Here is a 19,642-nt window from a genome sequence, read left to right on the forward strand (position 1 = left end):
CAGATGACGTCATAGTACACTTAACAGAACCAGAAATATCAATTAAAGAATTACATAAGAAATTGAAGGAATATGGAGAAGTATCGGGGTACAAGATCAACGCAAATAAAAGTGAAGCAATGCCAAAGAATAATGTGGATTTCACAAAGTTTAAGAAAGAATCACCATTTAGATGGCAAACACAAGCAATTCGATACCTAGGTATACATCTAGATAATAACCTAGGCCATCGATACAAACTAAATTATCAGCCATTAATGAAGAAATTACAAGACGACTTAGAACATTGGAAAGACTTACCACTAACACTGTTAGCAAGTGTAAATTGTATTAAAATGAATATCTTCCCAAGGATACAATACCTATTTCAATCATTACCAATTCACCTAACAGAGAAATTCTTCAAGGAGCTAAAGAAAATAATAAGGAAATTCTTATGGAAAGGGGGCAAACCGAGGATAGCGCTAGATAAATTAACTGGATGGTACAAACAAGGGGGCTTACAACTACCAAACTTTAAGAATAGAGCAGCACAATTAAAGTACCTATCAGATTTTTATCAAACAAGGGAAAAACCAGATTGGACCAGATTAGAGCTAGATAAAATAGGGGAGAAGGTACCTGAACATACACTATAAAAGTGGGATGAAAAGCTGGTGCAACATAGGAATTCACCAGTACTGCACCATCTGCTCAACATTTGGAAGAAGATTCACGTAGAAAGGAATAAAACAAATTATCAACGACCAAAACTAACATTGCTGCAAAATCAACCAATCCCTTTCACAATAGATAACCTTTCCTTTAGAGAATGGGAAAGAAAAGGGATCAAAAGAATAGAAAATTGTATTTTGGGAAATAAATTATTATCTTTTGAACAAATGAAGGACAATAACAAATAATGAATAACTCATGGTACAATGTTTGCATATCATCAACTGAAAACCTACTTGAAGGACAAATTGGGAAGCAGGGTGAGGTTGCCAGAAGGAAGAAATTTTGAATATGTGATTGCAGACATAATGATAATTAAAAGATTTATAACAAAAATGTACATCAAACTGCAAGAGAAAGAGAACAAGGAAACAAGCTCTAAACCCAAACAAAAATGGGAACAAGATCTAAACAAAAAGATAAAGAATGAAACATGGGAAAAGCTATGCTCCGGAAGTATGAGAAATACAATAAACACGAGGTTACGCATGATACAACATAATTGGTCACACAGGCTATACACTGTCAGAAATAAAACTTCTCACACATGAGTCTCTTTAAAACTGATGACACGACAAGCTTTATTTACAAGTCTGCAGAGTTGGACTCAACTGGCTTCTCACCAGTTAAGCCCCGATACATACAGTGCATTGATTTTTATACCCTTATTGTTTGCCCTTCCCCTTCTTATTATTACTGTTTTAATTGGTTAGTATTGCAAAAGTATTCTAAGTACAACTGCATTTTTAATTATCACGTTCGTTACGTACGCTGCGAACTCTACATACACTAAATTCTGTTTCTCACCCTTCTTATCAATCTTTTGTCTCCTGCATGTCTCTCACTATGACCATGAAAAGATATGTTTAAAAAAACATATACAGCTGAACCTTTTGTCCTTGGCTGCTAGTAAGCTCCCTGTCCGTTCTGGCTTCCCTTTTTATGATTAATCATCACATTTTAACTTAAGTCATTTTAACCTAAATTCTCTATATATAACAATCCACCCCTTTCTCTCTTTAAAATGTGTGTATTATATATATATGAATGGGGATTTTAACTCGGGGAAGAGAAACGTTTCATGATAAATTAATCTCGTGCTGAAGTAAAATTCTAACGGGGTCTCCCAGTCCCCCTGGTTGCATAGCCTGTTGGACCATGGAAATCACCAGGCTGCGCAGACAGGGAATAATACAGGGCAAAACAAGTAGGAGGAATAAAATACCTCTGATGACCCACAATAAGGTACGCCACCAGGTTCCTCCAAACCATTTGTCCATCCAATTTAATTTTGCAAAAGGATGCCAGGTTTGAACCGGTACATGGGACAAAGTACGAATATTATCAGCGATTTTTCGAATGGCTTGGCCATTATCATCAATCTGTAAGCAGCAGTTAGTCAAATTAAGCTTTCCACATACACCTCCTTCCGTGGCTAGGAGATAGTCTAGGGCCAGACGGTTCTGATATATAGCAGAGCGCATTTGACCTTGCTGGGATGCAAGTAATCGCAGGGCTAGAGCTGTTTAATTTGTAACAATTTCAAGGACTGCTTGCAAGCGAATAATGCGATTTAACATATAAATAGGAGTACGATAACCCCAGGATCCATCTTGAGCCCATGTAGCGGGACCATAATATTGAATTATGCGTTCTGGAGGCCAAACATCTCCCCATTGTCCCAAATGTACCGTGCTAGAGCGGGGCTGACGGTGTAATGTATCAAAAACCTTCACTCCTAATTTATGACTGTGATCGTGGGGTAGGAGGAAAAATTCTGGGCGGATTATTCCTTGGAAACAAGTTCCACTCCACTGTAAGGGGAGACGAGTATAAGCTTTATTACCACATACCCAGAATAATCCATTTGGGGATACTCCATACCCCCTTTCCCAAACTCTTTTAAGGACGGGGTTTGATTGGTATGGTCCTGTGATGGTGGAACTGGTACAATTCCAAAACTGAATACTGCTATTAGACAGGGGTAGGCAATTAGTTTTAAAAACAGTGGATAAGAACCAAGTCAGGGGTTTAGGAAACCAAGTGAAAATACCAGGCGAAATGCGAATCCATACAGCCTTGCAGGGACTTTTTCCTACTGGGTATTTGCCGGTTCGTGAGAGACAATAAAAACCAGAGGGGACGTTAGAGAGAGACCAAGTTTCTCTTGATCTCGTTCGGTTAGTTGTCCAAATTCGGGAAATCATGGTCAATGAATTGAGGGACTCCCCCCACCAAGGCCATTGCTCTGACATCCGTGGACCCCCGCAGACCCAACAATTGGTTACATTAAAGGTTCCTGCAATTTTAGTTGCAAGATCAACAAAAAGGTTATCTCCCCCAACTGCATGACCGAAACTTTCATGGTTATTTGGATGGACTCGAACTAAGTCCGGCTGTCTTAAAGGGGCAGGCACTTTCGAGTGTGGAGTGGAACTTTTCATTGGAACAGTACGCTGGTGTATGCAAAACCAGAGTCCATTAGGGCATGGTGGGCCTGAGTCACCCTTCCAACCGTTAAGAGGGAAAGGAGTGGTATTAGGAATCTGTATATAATGACCCATATTATTTCCTTCTTTTTCCACACAAGGGGTATATGGATGTTGGGTGGTATTTTCTGCCCAGCATTTCTCAGGAACTGAGGTATGGGAAATAAAATTACCCTCCTTTCTTCCCCAAATGTGGTCCTGAAACAGGACCACTGTGTCTCTGCATTTCTTACATTTCACACCTGATAAAGACATAGGCAAACTAAGAAAAATCAAAGAACATAACAATAACATTGTGAATCAAGTCTTTCTGCGAAATCGCAAGGTAAGAGGTTTTTCTCCAGGAACACAAGTCCAATCTGAGTTCGTATCAGGGTCCTGAGGCGCCTCTACAGGTCCCTTAAATCTGGATGCGTGCGTCCACCCCTTCTCTCTTGTTCGTGCTGCAGCCTCTGTAGTTAAGAGAACCTGGTATGGACCTTCCCACTGGGGCTGGAGTTTTTCAGTTTTCCAGGTCTTGATGAGAATCCAGTCTCCTGGTTCTACTTTGTGTAAAGAAAAGTCTAGAGGCAATAGTCCTCTCTTTCGTAAATCTGTAAGAGAGCGTGACAGTGCCTGTAAATAGTTCCTAACAAATATATCCCCTTCCCCCAAGGTGGGACACCCCTCAACTGTACTCCAGAAAGGAAGCCCAAACATCATTTCATAAGGGGACAACCCTAAATCTTTTCGTGGGGCAGTACGAATTCTTAATAAAGCCAGGGGCAGACACTTTATCCAAGGCATTTTAGTTTCCACCATTAATTTTGTCAATTGCATTTTTAGGGTTCCATTCATACGTTCAACCCTCCCTGAGCTTTGTGGATGCCAAGGGGTATGCAATTTCCAAGAGACCTGTAATGCATTACAAATCAATTGCTGGATTCTTGAAGAAAAATGTGGACCCCTGTCTGAGTCTATAGAATCCATTATACCATATCTGGGGATTATCTGCTCTTGGAGGAGGCGAGCTACTGTAGAGGCTGTAGCATTTACTGTTGGGAAGGCTTCCACCTATCGGGTAAAGTGATCTATTACCACCAACAGATACTTCCATCTTTGGACTTGAGGTAACTCTGTGAAGTCGATCTGGATACGTTGAAAAGGGCATATGGCTAATGGTTGACCTCCCATGGTCCCTGTCCTCATTACCTTCTTATTAATTTTTGTGCATAGGTGACAATTCTGCACCTCCTGTTGGGCCAAGGTGTAGATTCCCTTACACACATATTCTCGAAGCACTGTGTCACATAAGGCTTGGGTGCCCCAGTGGCTCTGATGATGCAGGTGTTTTAAAATATTGCGAGTTATTTCTTTATTTAGAACCATTCTTCCATCTGGTGTCTTCCATGTTCCATCAGGCAGCTGGCTTGCGCCCAGCTGAGCCATATCCTTTTCTTCCTTAGCAGTGAAAATGGGAGCCTTCTTTATGCCTTGTCTTATTGGGATTAAGGTCAGCAAACGGACTTCTTGTTGCATGGCTGCCCTTTTAGCTTCTTCATCAGCCAGTCTGTTTCCAATTGCTGTCGGGGTATCTCTCCTTTGATGGCCTGGTATATAGACCACTGCTATTTCCTGGGGTAATGTCAAGGCTTCTAAAGTCAGAGTAATCATCTGTTCGTGTGCCAATTCCTTTCCTCTTGATGTAATTAGACCACGCTCCTTCCAGATCTTACCAAAGGTATGCACTACCCCGTATGCGTATTTGGAATCAGTGTAAATCGTTCCAGTTTTCTCTGCCAGTATTCTGAGGGCTCTCTGTAAGGCATATAGTTCACAGGACTGTGTTGACCAGCTTCCGGGTAGTCTCGTGGATTCTACTACTTTCCAAGTATTTCCTTCTATTATAGCATACCCACTTCTTCTCATTCCGTCAACACATCTGGCGGAGCCGTCAATGTAGAATTCATATCCTTCTCCCAGAGGAGTATCGCAAAGGTCTACTTGGGTCTTGGTCTGAAGATCCGTCAACTCGACACAGTCGTGCTCCACCTCTCTCTCTGTTTCACTGCCATATAAAAACTGAGCTGGGTTGCAGCTATTAATCTTTGCAAACTGTAGATCTTCTCCGACCATTAAAATGGTTTCATACTTTAGTATGCGAGAATCAGTCAGCCATCGATGGGCAGTTTGTGTTAATAAAACACTCACAGAATGGGAGGTGTACACAGTCATCTTTCCTCCAAAAGTAAGTTTAGAGGAAGGTTTTGTTTTCTTTCCCCTCTGGATTCAGCATTCATCTGTCGGATAGTCTGTACCATAACCTTTGTCGCCCTCTTTTGATCTTCTTCTTCTCTCTGCACATATACTTTTTGCGCCTTTTTTAACAGGTCGCTTAGGGGTTTTTCGCTCCAGTCCTCCTCCTTTTCTAGTTTCTTTCTAATGTCCTGCCATGATTTGGAAACAAATTCAATTCGAATAAGCTGTTCACCCATTGGTGTACTAGGGTCCACGCCCGCATACTGTTGGACATTCTTTCTCACCCTCTCCAAAAAATCAGTAGGGGACTCGTCTTTCTCCTGGTGGTTCCCAAATGCCTTGGTGAAATTGTGACCCTTTGGCACAGCCTCCCGTATCCCTTTAATTGTCCACTCTCTATATTGTCTCATACTTGCCAATCCCTCGGGTGTTCGTTTGTCCCACCTGGGTTCATTTAAGGGATATTTTTGTTCATGGGGTCTGGGGTCCCCAGGTTGTTCATATTCCCACATGAGGAGGGCAGCCCGTCGAATCATCTGCCTCTCCTGAGGTGAGAATAATGTTCCCATTATTGCCTGCATCTCTTCCCACGTATATGTGTTTGGTCCCAGGAATTGGTCGAGCTGTTCAGCCAGTCCTATAGGATCTTCCAATAACTTTTTCATTTCTTTCTTAAATCCCCGCACCTCTGTACTAGTTAGGGGAACATTCACATATCCCGTTCCCCCTCCAGGTCCTCCCATAGGAACTTCCCTCAGGGGATTTAGGCTTATTGAAAACTTTGATGGTCCTGGACCAGTCTGGGATCTTGTCCAGGGTCGGTTTACCGGTGGAAGTTTAGGGTCCGACTCCCTTAATTCATTCTTTTTTTCCCGGCCCCTTTCGGGGCAATCAGATTCATCACCTTTCCCCTCCGGTAATGAGCTTTCCTCGGGCGCAGTAGGCACCGGGGGAATATAAGGAGGGGGAAGGTTGTCCAGAGGTTCCCACTTCTTTTCTCCCGCTACCCTCAATTTAAAACATTTTGTTAAGGATCCTGGCCAGGGAACCCAACAAAATGCATATGCTGACTCTTCTTGATTCACCTTTGGTCTCGAATTTACATATATGTTTAATGCTTGTCTAACCCAATCCTCATCAGATCCAAATTTCGGCCACCAGACCGAGGAACCTTTAATAGGTTGTTTCGACCAAAGGAGACAATATTGGACCATCTTTTTCTTGTTTTTGTCTCGATATCTTTTACTATCCCAATTTTCAAACATTCTCCCCAAAGGGCTGTCAAGGGGAACTCCCAGGAATTGTCCTGAATTTTCAGACGAGCCCTTAGATTTTGATCCTCCCATTTTCCCACCTAGATCCGTTTATCGTTGCTGAGGACCCTCTCGTTCTGGACCCTACTCCCTTCTTCTCAGACGCCTCGTCGGAGGTACTGTCCCTCCTTCGGTTACCGCTGAGGTTTCCCTGGGGTCGACCCCTCTCTTCTCGGCACTTCGTCGGAGGTGCTGTCCCTCCTTCGGTTACCGCCGAGGTTTCCCTGGGGTCTATCCTAGAGTCCCACGACAGGGTCCTCACGCCACGACAAAAGCTCTATACCTGATTTATTACGTTAGGTTTTTTTTTATCCAAACAGGTGTATCCCGTTACACCTGTTATCCAATCCCCACACCACAATCGTAAGTCGTCACTTACCGGTGTCTTCTCGGGGATTGAACCGTCACCCTTCTCCTCTCCGTCTTGTCGTGTCACCTTGTCCGGATACCACTCGCTCAAGCCGCCCGAAGCGACGAGCAAGGGACTAGGAGCTGCTGAACTCAGCGGGGTGCACCACCTCCGATGTCCCTCTTCTCGCCTCCCCTCACGGCCGGAGTGTAGATCCCGGACGAGCCCCCATTTGTCAGAAATAAAACTTCTCACACATGAGTCTCTTTAAAACTGATGACACGACAAGCTTTATTTACAAGTCTGCAGAGTTGGACTCAACTGGCTTCTCACCAGTTAAGCCCCGATACATACAGTGCATTGATTTTTATACCCTTATTGTTTGCCCTTCCCCTTCTTATTAATACTGTTTTAATTGGTTAGTATTGCAAAAGCATTCTAAGTACAACTGCATTTTTAATTATCACGTTCGTTACATACGCTGCGAACTCTACATACACTAAATTCTGTTTCTCACCCTTCTTATCAATCTTTTGTCTCCTGCATGTCTCTCACTATGACCATGAAAAGATAGGTTTAAAAAAACATATCCAGCTGAACCTTTTGTCCTTGGCTGCTAGTAAGCTCCCTGTCCGTTCTGGCTTCCCTTTTTATGATTAATCATCACATTTTAACTTAAGTCATTTTAACCTAAATTCTCTATATATAACATACACCACGCCCCAAAAGTTAAATAAATGGGACCCAACAGTATCAGAAAGATATTTTTGCTCTAAGAAGGAAGCGGGAACAACAGTACATGTAATTTGGGCATGTGAGAACCTCCTCCCGCCCTTCCCCCTCCCCCCCCCCCCCCCCCCCCTCCCCTCCTCCCCCCCCTCCCCTCCTCCCCCCCCTCCCCTCCTCCCCCCCTCCCCCCTCCTCCCCCCCCTCCCCCCCCCTCCCCTCCTCCCCCCCTCCCCCCTCCTCCCCCCCCCTCCCCCCCCCCTCCCCCCCTCCCCCCCCTCCCCCCTCCTCCCCCCCCTCCCCCCCCTCCCCCCTCCCTCCCCCCCTCCCTCCCCCCCCCCCCCTCCCCCCTCCCCCCCCCCTCCCCCCCCCCCCCCCCCCCCCCTCCCCCCTCCCCCCCCTCCCCCCTCCTCCCCCCCCTCCCCCCTCCCTCCCCCCTCCCTCCCCCCCCTCCCCCCCCTCCCCCCTCCCCCCCCTCCCCCCCCCCTCCCCCCCCCCCCCCCCTCCCCCCCCCCCCCCCCCCCTCCCCCCCCTCCCCCCCCCCTCCCCCCCTCCCCCCCCGGCCGGGCCGCCCGTTGCCTTGAGAACGCTCTGCCAGCTCCCACCGGCCGGAAGTGCCTCGTTCCCGCTTCCGCCGCCCTTCGTCGCGGCCCCGAGGGCTGTTTTTTGGTCTCCGACCCGTTTGTTTGTCAATAATATATTCGGGGGAAGGATCGGGGCTGTGGGGCCTTGGCCTTGGATTCGGCGGCTGTGCCATGAACACTGGCGGCCAGAACGACAACTTCGGCCCGGCGCCGTGTGAGTAGTTCGCTGTGTTCTCCATGCAGGGGTCGGGGCGGCGGTGGCTGGTTGAGGAAGGGAGGGGGGGGCGACGCCGCGAGCGCTGCTGCTCCATGACCGCAGGAGCAGCCCCGGAACCTGAGTAGGCGCCCATCCGGGAACCTGGCTATCGGAAGGCGGGGAGGTTCACGACTCAGGTTCCAGGGCTTCGCCAAGGAATATGTGATATCCAAAGGCAGGGGTTCCCGCGTGTGCCGGACCTGGTTGGAAACAGCCCTTCAACCTCCCGACTCTGAGCGGAGGCCCGGGACGTCCAGAAACCCTGGGACTTCCGCAGACCCGGGACAGGACTTGAAACGTGATGCATGAAACAGTTGCAATGTATCAAGTTTGTGTTGCAGAAGTACTATTTATTACACCCGTTCTTCCAACCAAATTACATCTTGTTTTTCAATGAATTTGGAGATTTTACATTTAGCAGGTGAATAGTCAGTAAAGAGTCCATTATTACTTGAACTAACACGATGTACTAATTTAAAGAAACATCACTGGCAAGTAGGACTACAAGCTCGCAAGTGAACAATTCCTGCCGGTCCATTTTGTTGGATCAGAGCTCTCAGCGTTATTGTTATGTGCAGAGTCCAGGGAACCCTAGGTGTTGAGCTGATTGTCAAGCACTGCTACGCTGAGTGCTGGTGCACCTCAGGGCAGTGTGTCAACCTTGATCCACAACTACATCACCAGATCCAGCTCCAACAATGTCATCAAGTTTGCAGATGATGCGACAGTTGTTGGGCTTATCAGTAACAATGATGAGTTGCACTACAGAGAAAAGGTGGAAAATCTTGTGAAATGGTGCGAGAGAAACAACCTGAGTCTCAATGTGGACAAGATGAAGCAGATGATCATGGACTTCAGGAGAACCAGCCACAACCACCCTCCACTACACATCAACACTCTAGCAGAGAATGTGGAGAGCACCAAGTTCATTGGTGTTCACTTCATTAGTGACCTATCGTGGACCCTCAACATCTCCTCACTTGTCAGGAAGGTGCAACAGCGACTGTACTTCCTGAGAAGACTGAAGTGGGCAAGGCTACCAGCCACGATTAGTCATCCTTCTATGGGAACTCTATCAAGAGCATCCTGGCCAGCTGCATTACAGTGTGTGCTATGGTTGCTGTAGAGAAATGGATTGCAGGTCAATGCATAGGACCATAAGAATGGCAGAGGGGATCACTGGAGTCTCTCTCTTCACCCCCCTCCCCCACACAATTTACCAGGATCGTTGATCGAAGAGGGCGTGCAAAATCATGGAGGACTCCTTCCACCCTGCAGACAGCATCTTTCAGCTACTCCCGTTGGGGAAGAGATACAGGAGTTTCAGAGCCAGAACCACAGCCAGTGAGAACGCTGAATGACCAAATGAACTGCTCACACTAACCATCTGAGACTCTCATATTTACAAAACAGTATTTATTTATTTATTTGTATGATGTATGTATAAATACTTGCACTGCATATGTATTGTTTGTCTGCTTATATCTGGTTGCGTCTCTGCATGTTTTGCACCGAGGACCAGAGAACGCTATTTCTTTGGGTTGTACTTGTACAATCAAATGACATGACTTGAGCTGATATATAAAAGCACAAAAATGCTGGTGGAACTCAGCAGGTCTTGCAGAGTCCATAACATATAAGTAAAAGATTAGTGAGGGATAAAATTGGACCCCTTGTAGATAGCGAAGGTAGGCTGAGTGAGAAGTCAGAGGAAATGGGGGAAATTTTGAATGATTTCTTTGCCTCGGTATTCACTAGGGGGAAAAAAAAATATTGAACCAGTTCAAGTAAAGAAAAATAGTGGGGAGGTCATGAAGCATATAAGGATAACCGAGGAGTTAGTGATGGCTGTGTTGAAAAAGATAAAGGTGGATAAATCTCCGGGACCGGACAAAATATTCCCAAGGACACTCAGGGAGGCTTGTGGACAGATAGTGGGGCCATTAACAGAGATATTTAGGATGTCACTGGTCACGGGGATAGTGCCAAAGGATTGTAGGGTGGCGCATGTGGTTCTGCTGTTTAAGAAAGGGTCCAAATGTAAACCTGGGAATTATAGGCCTGTGAGTCTGACGTCTGTGGTGGGTGAGTTGATGGAAAGTGTTCTGAGGGATGGTATTTACAAATATTTGGAGGTACAGGGATTGATAGGGAGTAATCAGCATGGTTTTGACAGGGGTAGATCGTGCTTGACAAACCTGATTGAGTTTTTCGAGGGGGTTACAAAAAAGGTTGATGAAGGGAAAGCTGTGGATGTTGTCTATTTAGACTTTAGTAAAGTTTTTGACAAAGTTCCCCACAGGAGGTTAGGAAAAAAGGTGGAGGCATTAGGTTTAAATAAGGAGGTAGTGAAATGGATTCAGCAGTGGTTGGATGGGAGGTGTCAGAGAGTCGTGGTAGAAAATTGTTTGTCCAGTTGGAGGCCGGTGACTAGTGGAGTTCCTCAGGGATCGGTCCTGGGTCCACTATTGTTTGTTATATATATCAACGATCTGGAAGTAGGGGTGGAGAATTGGATAAGCAAGTTTGTGGATGATACAAAGATTGGTGGTGTTGTGGACAGTGAGGAAGATTACCGTAGATTAAAAGGTGATTTAGGAAGGCTGGAGGTGTGGGCTGAGAAATGGCTGATGGAATTTAATACAGATAAGTGTGAGGTGTTCCATTTTGGAAAGGCAAATCTAAATAGGTCATATGCATTAAATGGTAAGCTTTTGAGATGTGCAGAGCAACAAAGGGATTTAGGAGTGATGGTAAATAGTACCCTCAAGGCTGATACTCAGGTAGATGGTGTGGAGAAGAAGGTATTTGGAATGTTGACCTTCATAAATCGGAGTATTGAATTCAAGAGTAGGGAGTTTATGATGAAATTGTACAAGGCATTGGTGAGGCCAAATTTGGAGTACTGTGTACAGTTGTGGTCACCAAATTATAGGAAAGATATAAACAAAATAGAAAGAGTGCAGAGAAGGTTCACGAGAATGTTGACAGGATTTCAAGGTTTGAGTTACAGGGAAAGGCTGTGCAGACTAGGGCTTTTTTATCTGGAGCGTAGAAGATTGAGGGGACTTGATAGAGGTGTTTAAGATTTTAAAAGGGACAGACAGAGTAAATGTGGATAGGGTTTTTCAATTAAGAGTGGGGGAGATTCAAACTAGAGGGCATGGTTTAAGATTGAAGGGGGAAAATTATAAGGGGAACATGAGGGGAAATTTCTTTACGCAAAGGGTGGTAGGGATGTGGAATGAGCTTCCGACAGACGTGGTCGAGGCGGGATCATTGGTTACATTTAAGGAAAGACTGGATAGTTACATGGATAGGAGAGGACTGGAGGGGTATGGACCGGGTGCTGGTTAGTGAGACTAGGAGGGTGGGGATTTGTTATAGCATGGACTAGTAGGGCTGATCTGGCCTGTTCTGTGCTGTAAGTGGTTATATGGTTAACTGATGTGCCTGGCCTGAGCTCTTTTTATTTCAATCACAGTGACTGCAGACGTTTGTGTTTCAATCTGCGCTGATGCGTAGTTTGGGATTGGCCTGTGTATTAAAACTCTGAATGGGGTATGTTAGCCTGGATTTTTGCTTCCCCAACTAAAAAGAAAGATTTGCACATGTATCTTTCATTATCTCAAGATGTAAAAGCACTTTATATCTTTTTTTGAGGATGAGGGCGAACACCACAGGTCCAAAACTTTTTCAACATAAATAATTGCCAATAATAGTATGAAAGGGTTTTTTGTACAATGTGGATTGGAAAATAAGTTAAAAGGCAGATCAGTAAATGAATAATGATGTAGTCAAACAGCTGGTCCATAACACTCAGCAGGAATACATTCCAAATGGAAAGTGGAACAATTTGTTGTTAAAAAGTATGCCATACAAAGTGTCATGCGTTGGTGGTAGGCCAGAGGAGTGGAAAGATTTTAGGATCTGGCAGTTAAAGATTTAAGTGTTTAGAAGAGAAATTGATTTTGAAAGAAAACTTGCATGTAATCTCAAAACAAATCGTGACAGTTTCTATGGATTTCCAAATAGGAAAGGGGCGTAGAAGGTAAGCATTGGACCTTTAAAGGTTAAGGTTGGATAATTAATAATAGGAAACAGACAGAGTCACAGAAATGTTGAATTAATTTTTACATTATGGAGCAGACTGCAAATATCCTTAAAATAACAAATTAGTTAACAAATAACTGGCAGGAACTTGTAAAAATCCCAATCACAAGTATTAGATAAACTTTAATGGTGTATAAATAACTGGGACTTGATGGCTTGCCCTCAAGAAAATGGCTGCAGTGATAGAAAACTTATTGGTTAGAAATGTTTAAAACTCACTCAATTCTGGGAGGGTACCACCCACTCTAAAGTTACTCCCTTGTTGAAAAAAGGGAGGAAGATAGATGGCTTTACTTCTCATGGATGGTGGTTTTGCAGCATCCATGAGAAGTAAAGATAGCCAACATTTTGGCCATGGGCCCTTTGTCAGGTCCCAGGACAAAAGGCCAAGGCTCAAACTATGTATATCTTTTATTTCTTATGGATGCTGTGTGACCTTCTGAGTTTTTCCAACACATTTATATTGTGTCCAACCCCAGCATCTTCGGACTCTTTTGTTTAAGACAAGATGGTTTCACACTTATTGTTGGCAAGTTGCTAGTGTCAATCATCAAGGAGGAAATAAGTAATCATATAAAAAAGCAGAATATTATCAAACCTAGTCAACAGGACTGTTGGAAATGGAAATCATTTTTGACAAATTTGCTCATATTCTTTGAGGATGTGCCAGGGAAAGTTTATTGAGAGGAACCTGTTGGTGTGCAATACACAAAAATACTGGAGAAACTCGGCAGGTCACACAGCATGTACGGGAAGCAAAGGGATATTTTCGAGGTTTCAGACCTGAGTCCAGGTATGAAGAAAAAGCCAGCAGGCACTTGAACAGAAAGGCGGTGGAAGGGAGAAGAGGCATAACTGGCAAAAAGTCATAGGTGGACACTTCACTTGGAGTGCTGTGTACAGTTTTCAGCACCTTATTTGAGAAAAATCATGCTGGTATTGGAGAGGTTCAGACAAGATTTACAAGAATTAAATGAAGAATGAAAGGATTAGCTTATGAGGAATGATTGTTGGCTCTTGAACTGGACTCGTTGGGGTACAGAGGATGAGGGAAACCTCATAGAGACATTTCAAATGCTGAAAAGCCTGGACAGAGTAGATGTGGCAAGGCTGTTTCTTATCATGGGAGACAAGAAGGCACAATTTCAAGATAATAGGGCATAATTTTAAAACAGATGTGGGAAAATTTCTTTAGTCAGAGGACCATGAGTCTGGAACTTTTTGCCACAGACGATTGTGGAAGTGAGGTTTTTGGGTGTATTTAAGGCAGAGATAGAAACATAGAAGATAGGAGCAGGAGTAGGTCATTCGGCCCTTCGAGCCTGCTCCGCCATTCAACGAGATCATGGCTGATCTTAAAGTTCAGTACCCCGTCCCCGCCTTCTCTCCGTAACTCCTAATTCCCTTATTGACAGGTATTTGATTAGTCAAGGTATCATGAGTCATGGGGAGAAAGCTGGGGTGTGGGGCTGAATGGGAAGATGGGTCAGCTCATGATTAGAATGGCGGAGCAGACTCGATGGGCCAGTGGGCCTACTTCTGCTCCTGTATCTGTAATAGCATTTCTGGCATTAGCTCTCGACAAGGGTAAATACACGACCGTGACATATCATGTGATCTTTTGACGGGCAAGAGGGCAGAAAGGTGATGGGAGAGGGGGAAGAACCCAAATAGAGAGGGAAAGAAGTTGGGAGTCAGAGGATCAGAGAACAGAGAAGGGGCCGACAGAAACGAGAGGTCGATATCAATGCCCTCCAGCCAGAAAGTGCTCAGATGGAATACTAGGTGTTGACCCTCCAACCTGTGGATGGCCCTGACCCAGCAGTGCATGAGGGAATGGACAGAAACCTTATCCCCATTGTCACACCGGTTTTATTCTATTGGAGACATTTCTGCCAATCCCCCACCCATCCTGCAGCTTAATGAGCTTTTTCCTAACACTGACATTAAATCTGTTTCTCTTCCCATAGATGCAGGACTCACAGAATTTTCTTTTTTTAATTTTAAAGGTCCAACAATTTGTTAAGAAGGCAAACAGAAATTTGGGCTTCATTGTGCGGAGGTTGGAAGTTAAGATGAGGGAGGTTTAATTACACTAGACACAGTGTTAATTAGTGTTGTGGAAGCTTGTATGTCTGCCTAGATGGGCTGATGGTATGTTGGTTTATCAATCCATCTGAAAGGTCACCCTAAAAACAAATGATCTGAAATTGAAAGCTTTTTCAGATAGGATACCATTTATTGTTTTAGATATTTGAGCTGTTGTGAACTACACTAATTAATTTTTTGACTATAAATTATATTTTTGAAAGCATGTAGAGATCTTTATGATTGCTGCTTTCTATGTTGTCTGAGATAGAAGAGAAGAATATTTTGAAGAGTGAGGGAAAAATGGTTTTGCATTGTACTCTAATCTTTTGTTTAGTTTCTCCAGGGGCCACGGTATTGGTGGAAGTGAATGCTGATATCCACATCTGCGGCATCTGCAAGCAGCAATACAACACGCTAGATACATTTGTGGCCCACAAACAAAATGGGTGCCATTTGGGTACAGCCACAGTCTCTCGTTCAGTTCAGTTTGTGGCAGAAGCAGCAAAAACAGCTAACCAGACTCAGACGGCTACAAATACCATTGCTGCACAGACACAGACCATCTCAGGTATGGAAGTAGCAAACAAAATTTTATTCTTGAGATGTTCATAGTGCTTGTTGAAGTACAGTCTTGGCTGTAGTTGAAATGAAATTTATGTCGCATCAGAATTTAATAAATATTAAGTAGTTAAGATAACATGTCAACTTTCACTGGAAATTAAATTGTCATATTACTATGTTAATTAAGATAATAAAAAGTTGATGCTATAATCTTGATTTCTTTTTAATTAGTTCATTAACTTGAAATTGTGTTCAGTTTTATGATCTGGCAAAATTAACATGGATGTGTTGAGAGGCAAGTGCTAGTGTTATTTAGAATATAAAAGGAAATTTTAAAATCATGGTTTTCCTTCACATATCGAGAATCTCACTCCAAATAACTCAGCCCTAGAATGATTACTGAGAATTCTGCTTCTATTTTGTGGATTTTCTTTAATTTTTTGGAATATATTCAGGAGGGCATGCGGTATAGTGAGAGGCTGTCTGTTCTTGGTCTTTGCTCCTAAGAGCACAGGAAACTGATGGCTGACCTTATAGAAGTTTAAAAATTCATGAAGGTCATGGGTAAAGTGAGTGTTCACAATATTTCTACAGTCCAAAGGTTTAAGGGGAGAGGGAGATTTGAGGAATCTTGAGTGGTTCATGTCTGCAATGAGCTGCCAGAGGGAGCTATGGCAGTGGGCAAAATTACAAAGTTCACATGCTGTATATGGAGAGGAAGGACTTGGAAGTTTGTAGATCAAATGCAGGCAATGGATCTAGCTTACAATGCTAACTTGGTTGGTATGGATAAGTTGGACTGTTTCTAGCTGTTTGACTCTATAACTACATAACACCACTAAATATTTCCTGTTTGGAGAAACATAAAAACTACGGATGCTGAAATCTTGAGCCAACAATGAAAAACTGAAGGGACTCGATGGATCAGGCAGCATTCATGGAGAGGGATAGTTAGTCAGGGGGCCAATTCCACCCATGGATGCTCCCTCCAGCTTCTCATTGATTGGTGCTTTCTACTTCTGCTCTGCAATGTGACAAGAGCTGCAGTTTCAGTGATGGGCAAGATCAGCAGAGATTGTGAGTACATCTTACAAATATTTGGATGTGGGATAGGGTGCCCAATATCATATTCTGAAATGACAGGAAACATATGTCACATGCATCCAAATCAACAATGCAAGGTCCAGTTCAATGACAATTATCTGCAGGTTTGAAAGGAATAATTACTATCAATCATACAATATGACTTTCTAAACAATGAGGCCAAGAGTCAGCTCACCAAACTGGTTTTTTGACCTATATTTCACTTCAATTGGTCAAATACTGCAACAATGCTGAGCAGAAAGATAATTACACTATGGGTAACAAGGTTATTGTAGCAGTTACAGCACTGGCACTCCTTTTCGTAAGGAGTCTGTACTTTCTCCCTGTGTCTGCATGTGTTTCCTCCAGGTGCTCTGGTTTCCTCCCACTGTTCAAAAAAAACATACAGGGGTTGAGGGTCATGGGCCGAAAAGTCCTGTTACTGTGCTGTGTGCCTAAATTGAAATAAATTTAAAATTAAGTTCAAAAATGTAAAATAAGCACAAGGTTAACTGGGTCACCTACTAACTTGATTAGAAATATCATCCATATTACAGAATTTGATGACTTCAGTCAGCTTGTTAGAAGATACCCATGTTTGTGTATGGGGCCAAATGTAGCTGAGGCAGCAAATAACCATATGCTGGAGAGTTGAAGGGATCCAACCTGAAACATCGATCATTTTTTTTCTCCCACTGATACTGCTCAACCCACTGAGATCCCCAGCAGATTGTTTTTAGCTCCAGATTCTCCACATTCCTCCAGAATGTGCCTACATTCTAAAGGGAGGATTGATTCAATATTTTACTGGACAGAGCATCTTTCTGATCAACTGTTTAAAAAAAAAACTATTATTGGAATTGGAGAGATAATAAACAGAGCATAACACTTTCAGAACTCTTGTCTTTGTAATAGTTATTATCAATCCATTTTTTGTATTTATTGATTATTTTAAATTCATTTAAGTATATCATTAATTGTTTTTTTTTAAATAAACCACCTGTTCAACTGCAGCAAGTAAGAATTTTGGTTCGTATCTACATTGTACCATGTATATAACAATAAACTCATTAATGGGGACTGCCTTGGAAACAACCACAACAGTCTGCATTCATATTTTTTCAATGTAAACAAAAACAAATGACCAAACGATGATGAGTCATTGAAGGGGACTCAGCAAAATGAGTGAGCAATAATGGATCTTCAATATAGAAAGGAGAGAGAGATGATTTGGAAGGAAATGCTAGAGCTTGGAGTCCAGGCAAGGCAACTGAAGAAGGGTCTCCAGAGGTACAAGTGTGCATAATGCCAGGATAGAGAAGCACAGAGACTGAGGAAGCTTAAGGGGGTGAAGCAGCTGAGAGATGGACTGGTTATTTGCTAAGTTACTTTTGTTTGAATTTAGAGCTGCAGTCCAGTGCTACCTGGTGGAGCCCACCAGGGATTATATTGTTAGTAAACATTAATTTCATGGAAGAATACTCCTCTCCATTGTTTTAAGTCCAGAAATACAGTGCCTAGCTAGTGTTCCTGAATTACTATCAGTACCTTCACATTAATAAATTCCACATGGTAATGTTCTTGTTCTCATATTGTATTGCTGTTCCCAGAGGATGCACAGAGAGTAGTGGGTGTCACTAAGATTAGAGGATGTATCTTCTGTATTTGGCATTGGCAAAGCTCTGCTTGGCTTCTGTAGCACTGTAAAGTGAGTGTTCCACTGGGCCCAACTCAGGTAGTGTTAGTGAAAGAAATGAAGAGCAGTGGTGAAAATATGATCATGTCAGCAGTATCATGGACCAGAGAGGGAATTGAGGAGAAGCTCATTCTGTGCTGAGCTGATTTTTTTTTCTCCTGATTTTCCATCTTCTTATGACCCAACCATAGCTTTCAAAATTCAGATCCACGGTATAAGTGGGGCAACAAAAGATTCGGTGGGGGATGACAAAGAACAGTCATGATTGGTACATACCAAATAAATTGAGAGCAGTGTTTTTATGCTGATCTATCTATCTACATGCAGTAGCCGCCAATTTGCATTGAGCAAAATTTTACATGCACAATTGAATTGATACCAATACAATCTGTTGCGATGGTATTAGTTTGGAGAATAATAATATTTCAATAATATTGTGCTGTCTTTTATATCCATCTAAAAATGAACTGGGGTCTCGGTTTGGTGACACCATCTGAAAAATACGCAATGCCCAATATAATCCCTTAGATCTTTCAAAACTCACCTTTGTGAACTTCAGTTTTGTCTTAATGCTAGGATCTATAGTACATTAAGGTCCATCAGGTAATGTTGATGATGAGAATTTATTATATACACAAGTACAATTCATTGGATGCACTGTAATTCTGACTTGCTGTAGCCATCTCCCAAAAACTGGAAGCACAAAGTCTTTGAGGGCAGTGGGGACTCATGAGAGGGTACCATTGTTTTCCCTTTTGAAGCAAGCATTGAAAACATTGAGCTTCTCAGGAAGAGATGTAGCGCAGTTAATGATACTCTCTTGTTTAACCTTATACAATGTTATAGCCTGCCACAGCTACCGAGCATCCATCTAAATCCCCAGTTTGGTCCAGGATTGCGTTTTTGTATTGGGAATGACATACTGAATCTTGGACTTCTCTGTGTATGAAAATCACCTGATCTGAATACTACAGATCTGCTTTTATACCAGTTTATGGATTCATGATTTCTGATTATGATACACCCAGAAAGTAGGAACCCACTTGTCCATTAATTTCCAAGGATGTTGGGAACAGCTGTGGCCGATTCATTCAGATCCACTTCCTTGAATGTGGCCAACTCTACTGAATCCAGGCTGTCATGAAGCTGCTCCTTGCCTCCCCAGACCACCTCTGTACAGTACAATTTGTGTCCCTCTTTCAAAACTAAAGGTAAACAATGACACTATTTGCATTTCAATGGAGCAGCTTGTGTTTTCTTTGGATTGTTTAAGAACTTCCATCATTCTCTAATATTTGAATGATATGACCACCTTAATCTGGAACAGACAAAAATTATTCCCATTTCCGGGTTCTCAGTTGGAAGCTTTATGAAAATTTTATTTATAGTTTTACTGACTCACATTAACCAAGTGTCATAGGGGAACAAT

At 43.1% G+C, this 19,642-nt stretch overlaps 2 protein-coding genes across 5 annotated transcripts in view; one reads left to right on the plus strand and one right to left on the minus strand.

The window, feature by feature from the left end:
* Positions 1-1,266: 1,266 nt before the first annotated feature.
* Positions 1,267-8,886, minus strand: LOC138735581 (uncharacterized). 4 transcript variants are annotated; one of them, XR_011339788.1, is made up of 2 exons: positions 7,134-7,949; positions 1,267-3,796 (listed from the first exon to the last, which is right to left on the minus strand). XR_011339788.1 is itself a non-coding variant. In XM_069883595.1 (2 exons), the coding sequence occupies exons 1-2, from the start codon at positions 8,761-8,763 to the stop codon at positions 7,355-7,357; spliced, it is 351 nt and encodes a 116-aa protein (XP_069739696.1). In that variant the 5' UTR covers positions 8,764-8,886; the 3' UTR covers positions 1,267-7,354. The 4 variants fall into 4 exon arrangements, 3 of the variants coding, with proteins under 3 accessions (XP_069739696.1, XP_069739695.1, XP_069739694.1); XM_069883595.1 differs by adding an exon at positions 8,435-8,886 and having other exon boundaries at positions 1,267-7,376; XM_069883594.1 differs by lacking the exon at positions 7,134-7,949 and adding an exon at positions 8,435-8,853.
* zfp64 (zinc finger protein 64 homolog (mouse)) overlaps positions 8,384-19,642 on the plus strand; it is a 42,829-nt gene continuing 31,570 nt past the window's right edge. Inside the window, exons 1-2 of the mRNA XM_069883592.1 lie at positions 8,384-8,627; positions 15,208-15,441. Coding sequence (XP_069739693.1) covers positions 8,585-8,627; positions 15,208-15,441 — 277 coding nt within the window. The 5' untranslated portion in view covers positions 8,384-8,584. The remainder of the gene's footprint in view (positions 8,628-15,207; positions 15,442-19,642) is intronic.

This window comes from Narcine bancroftii, chromosome 6 (assembly GCF_036971445.1).
Source record: "Narcine bancroftii isolate sNarBan1 chromosome 6, sNarBan1.hap1, whole genome shotgun sequence".
Classification (NCBI taxonomy): domain Eukaryota; kingdom Metazoa; phylum Chordata; class Chondrichthyes; order Torpediniformes; family Narcinidae; genus Narcine; species Narcine bancroftii.

Excerpts from the sequence above, each read along its gene's own strand:
- LOC138735581 (XM_069883593.1), bottom strand. The coding sequence starts at position 6,787 with ATGGGAGGATCAAAATCTAAGGGCTCGTCTGAAAATTCAGGACAATTC.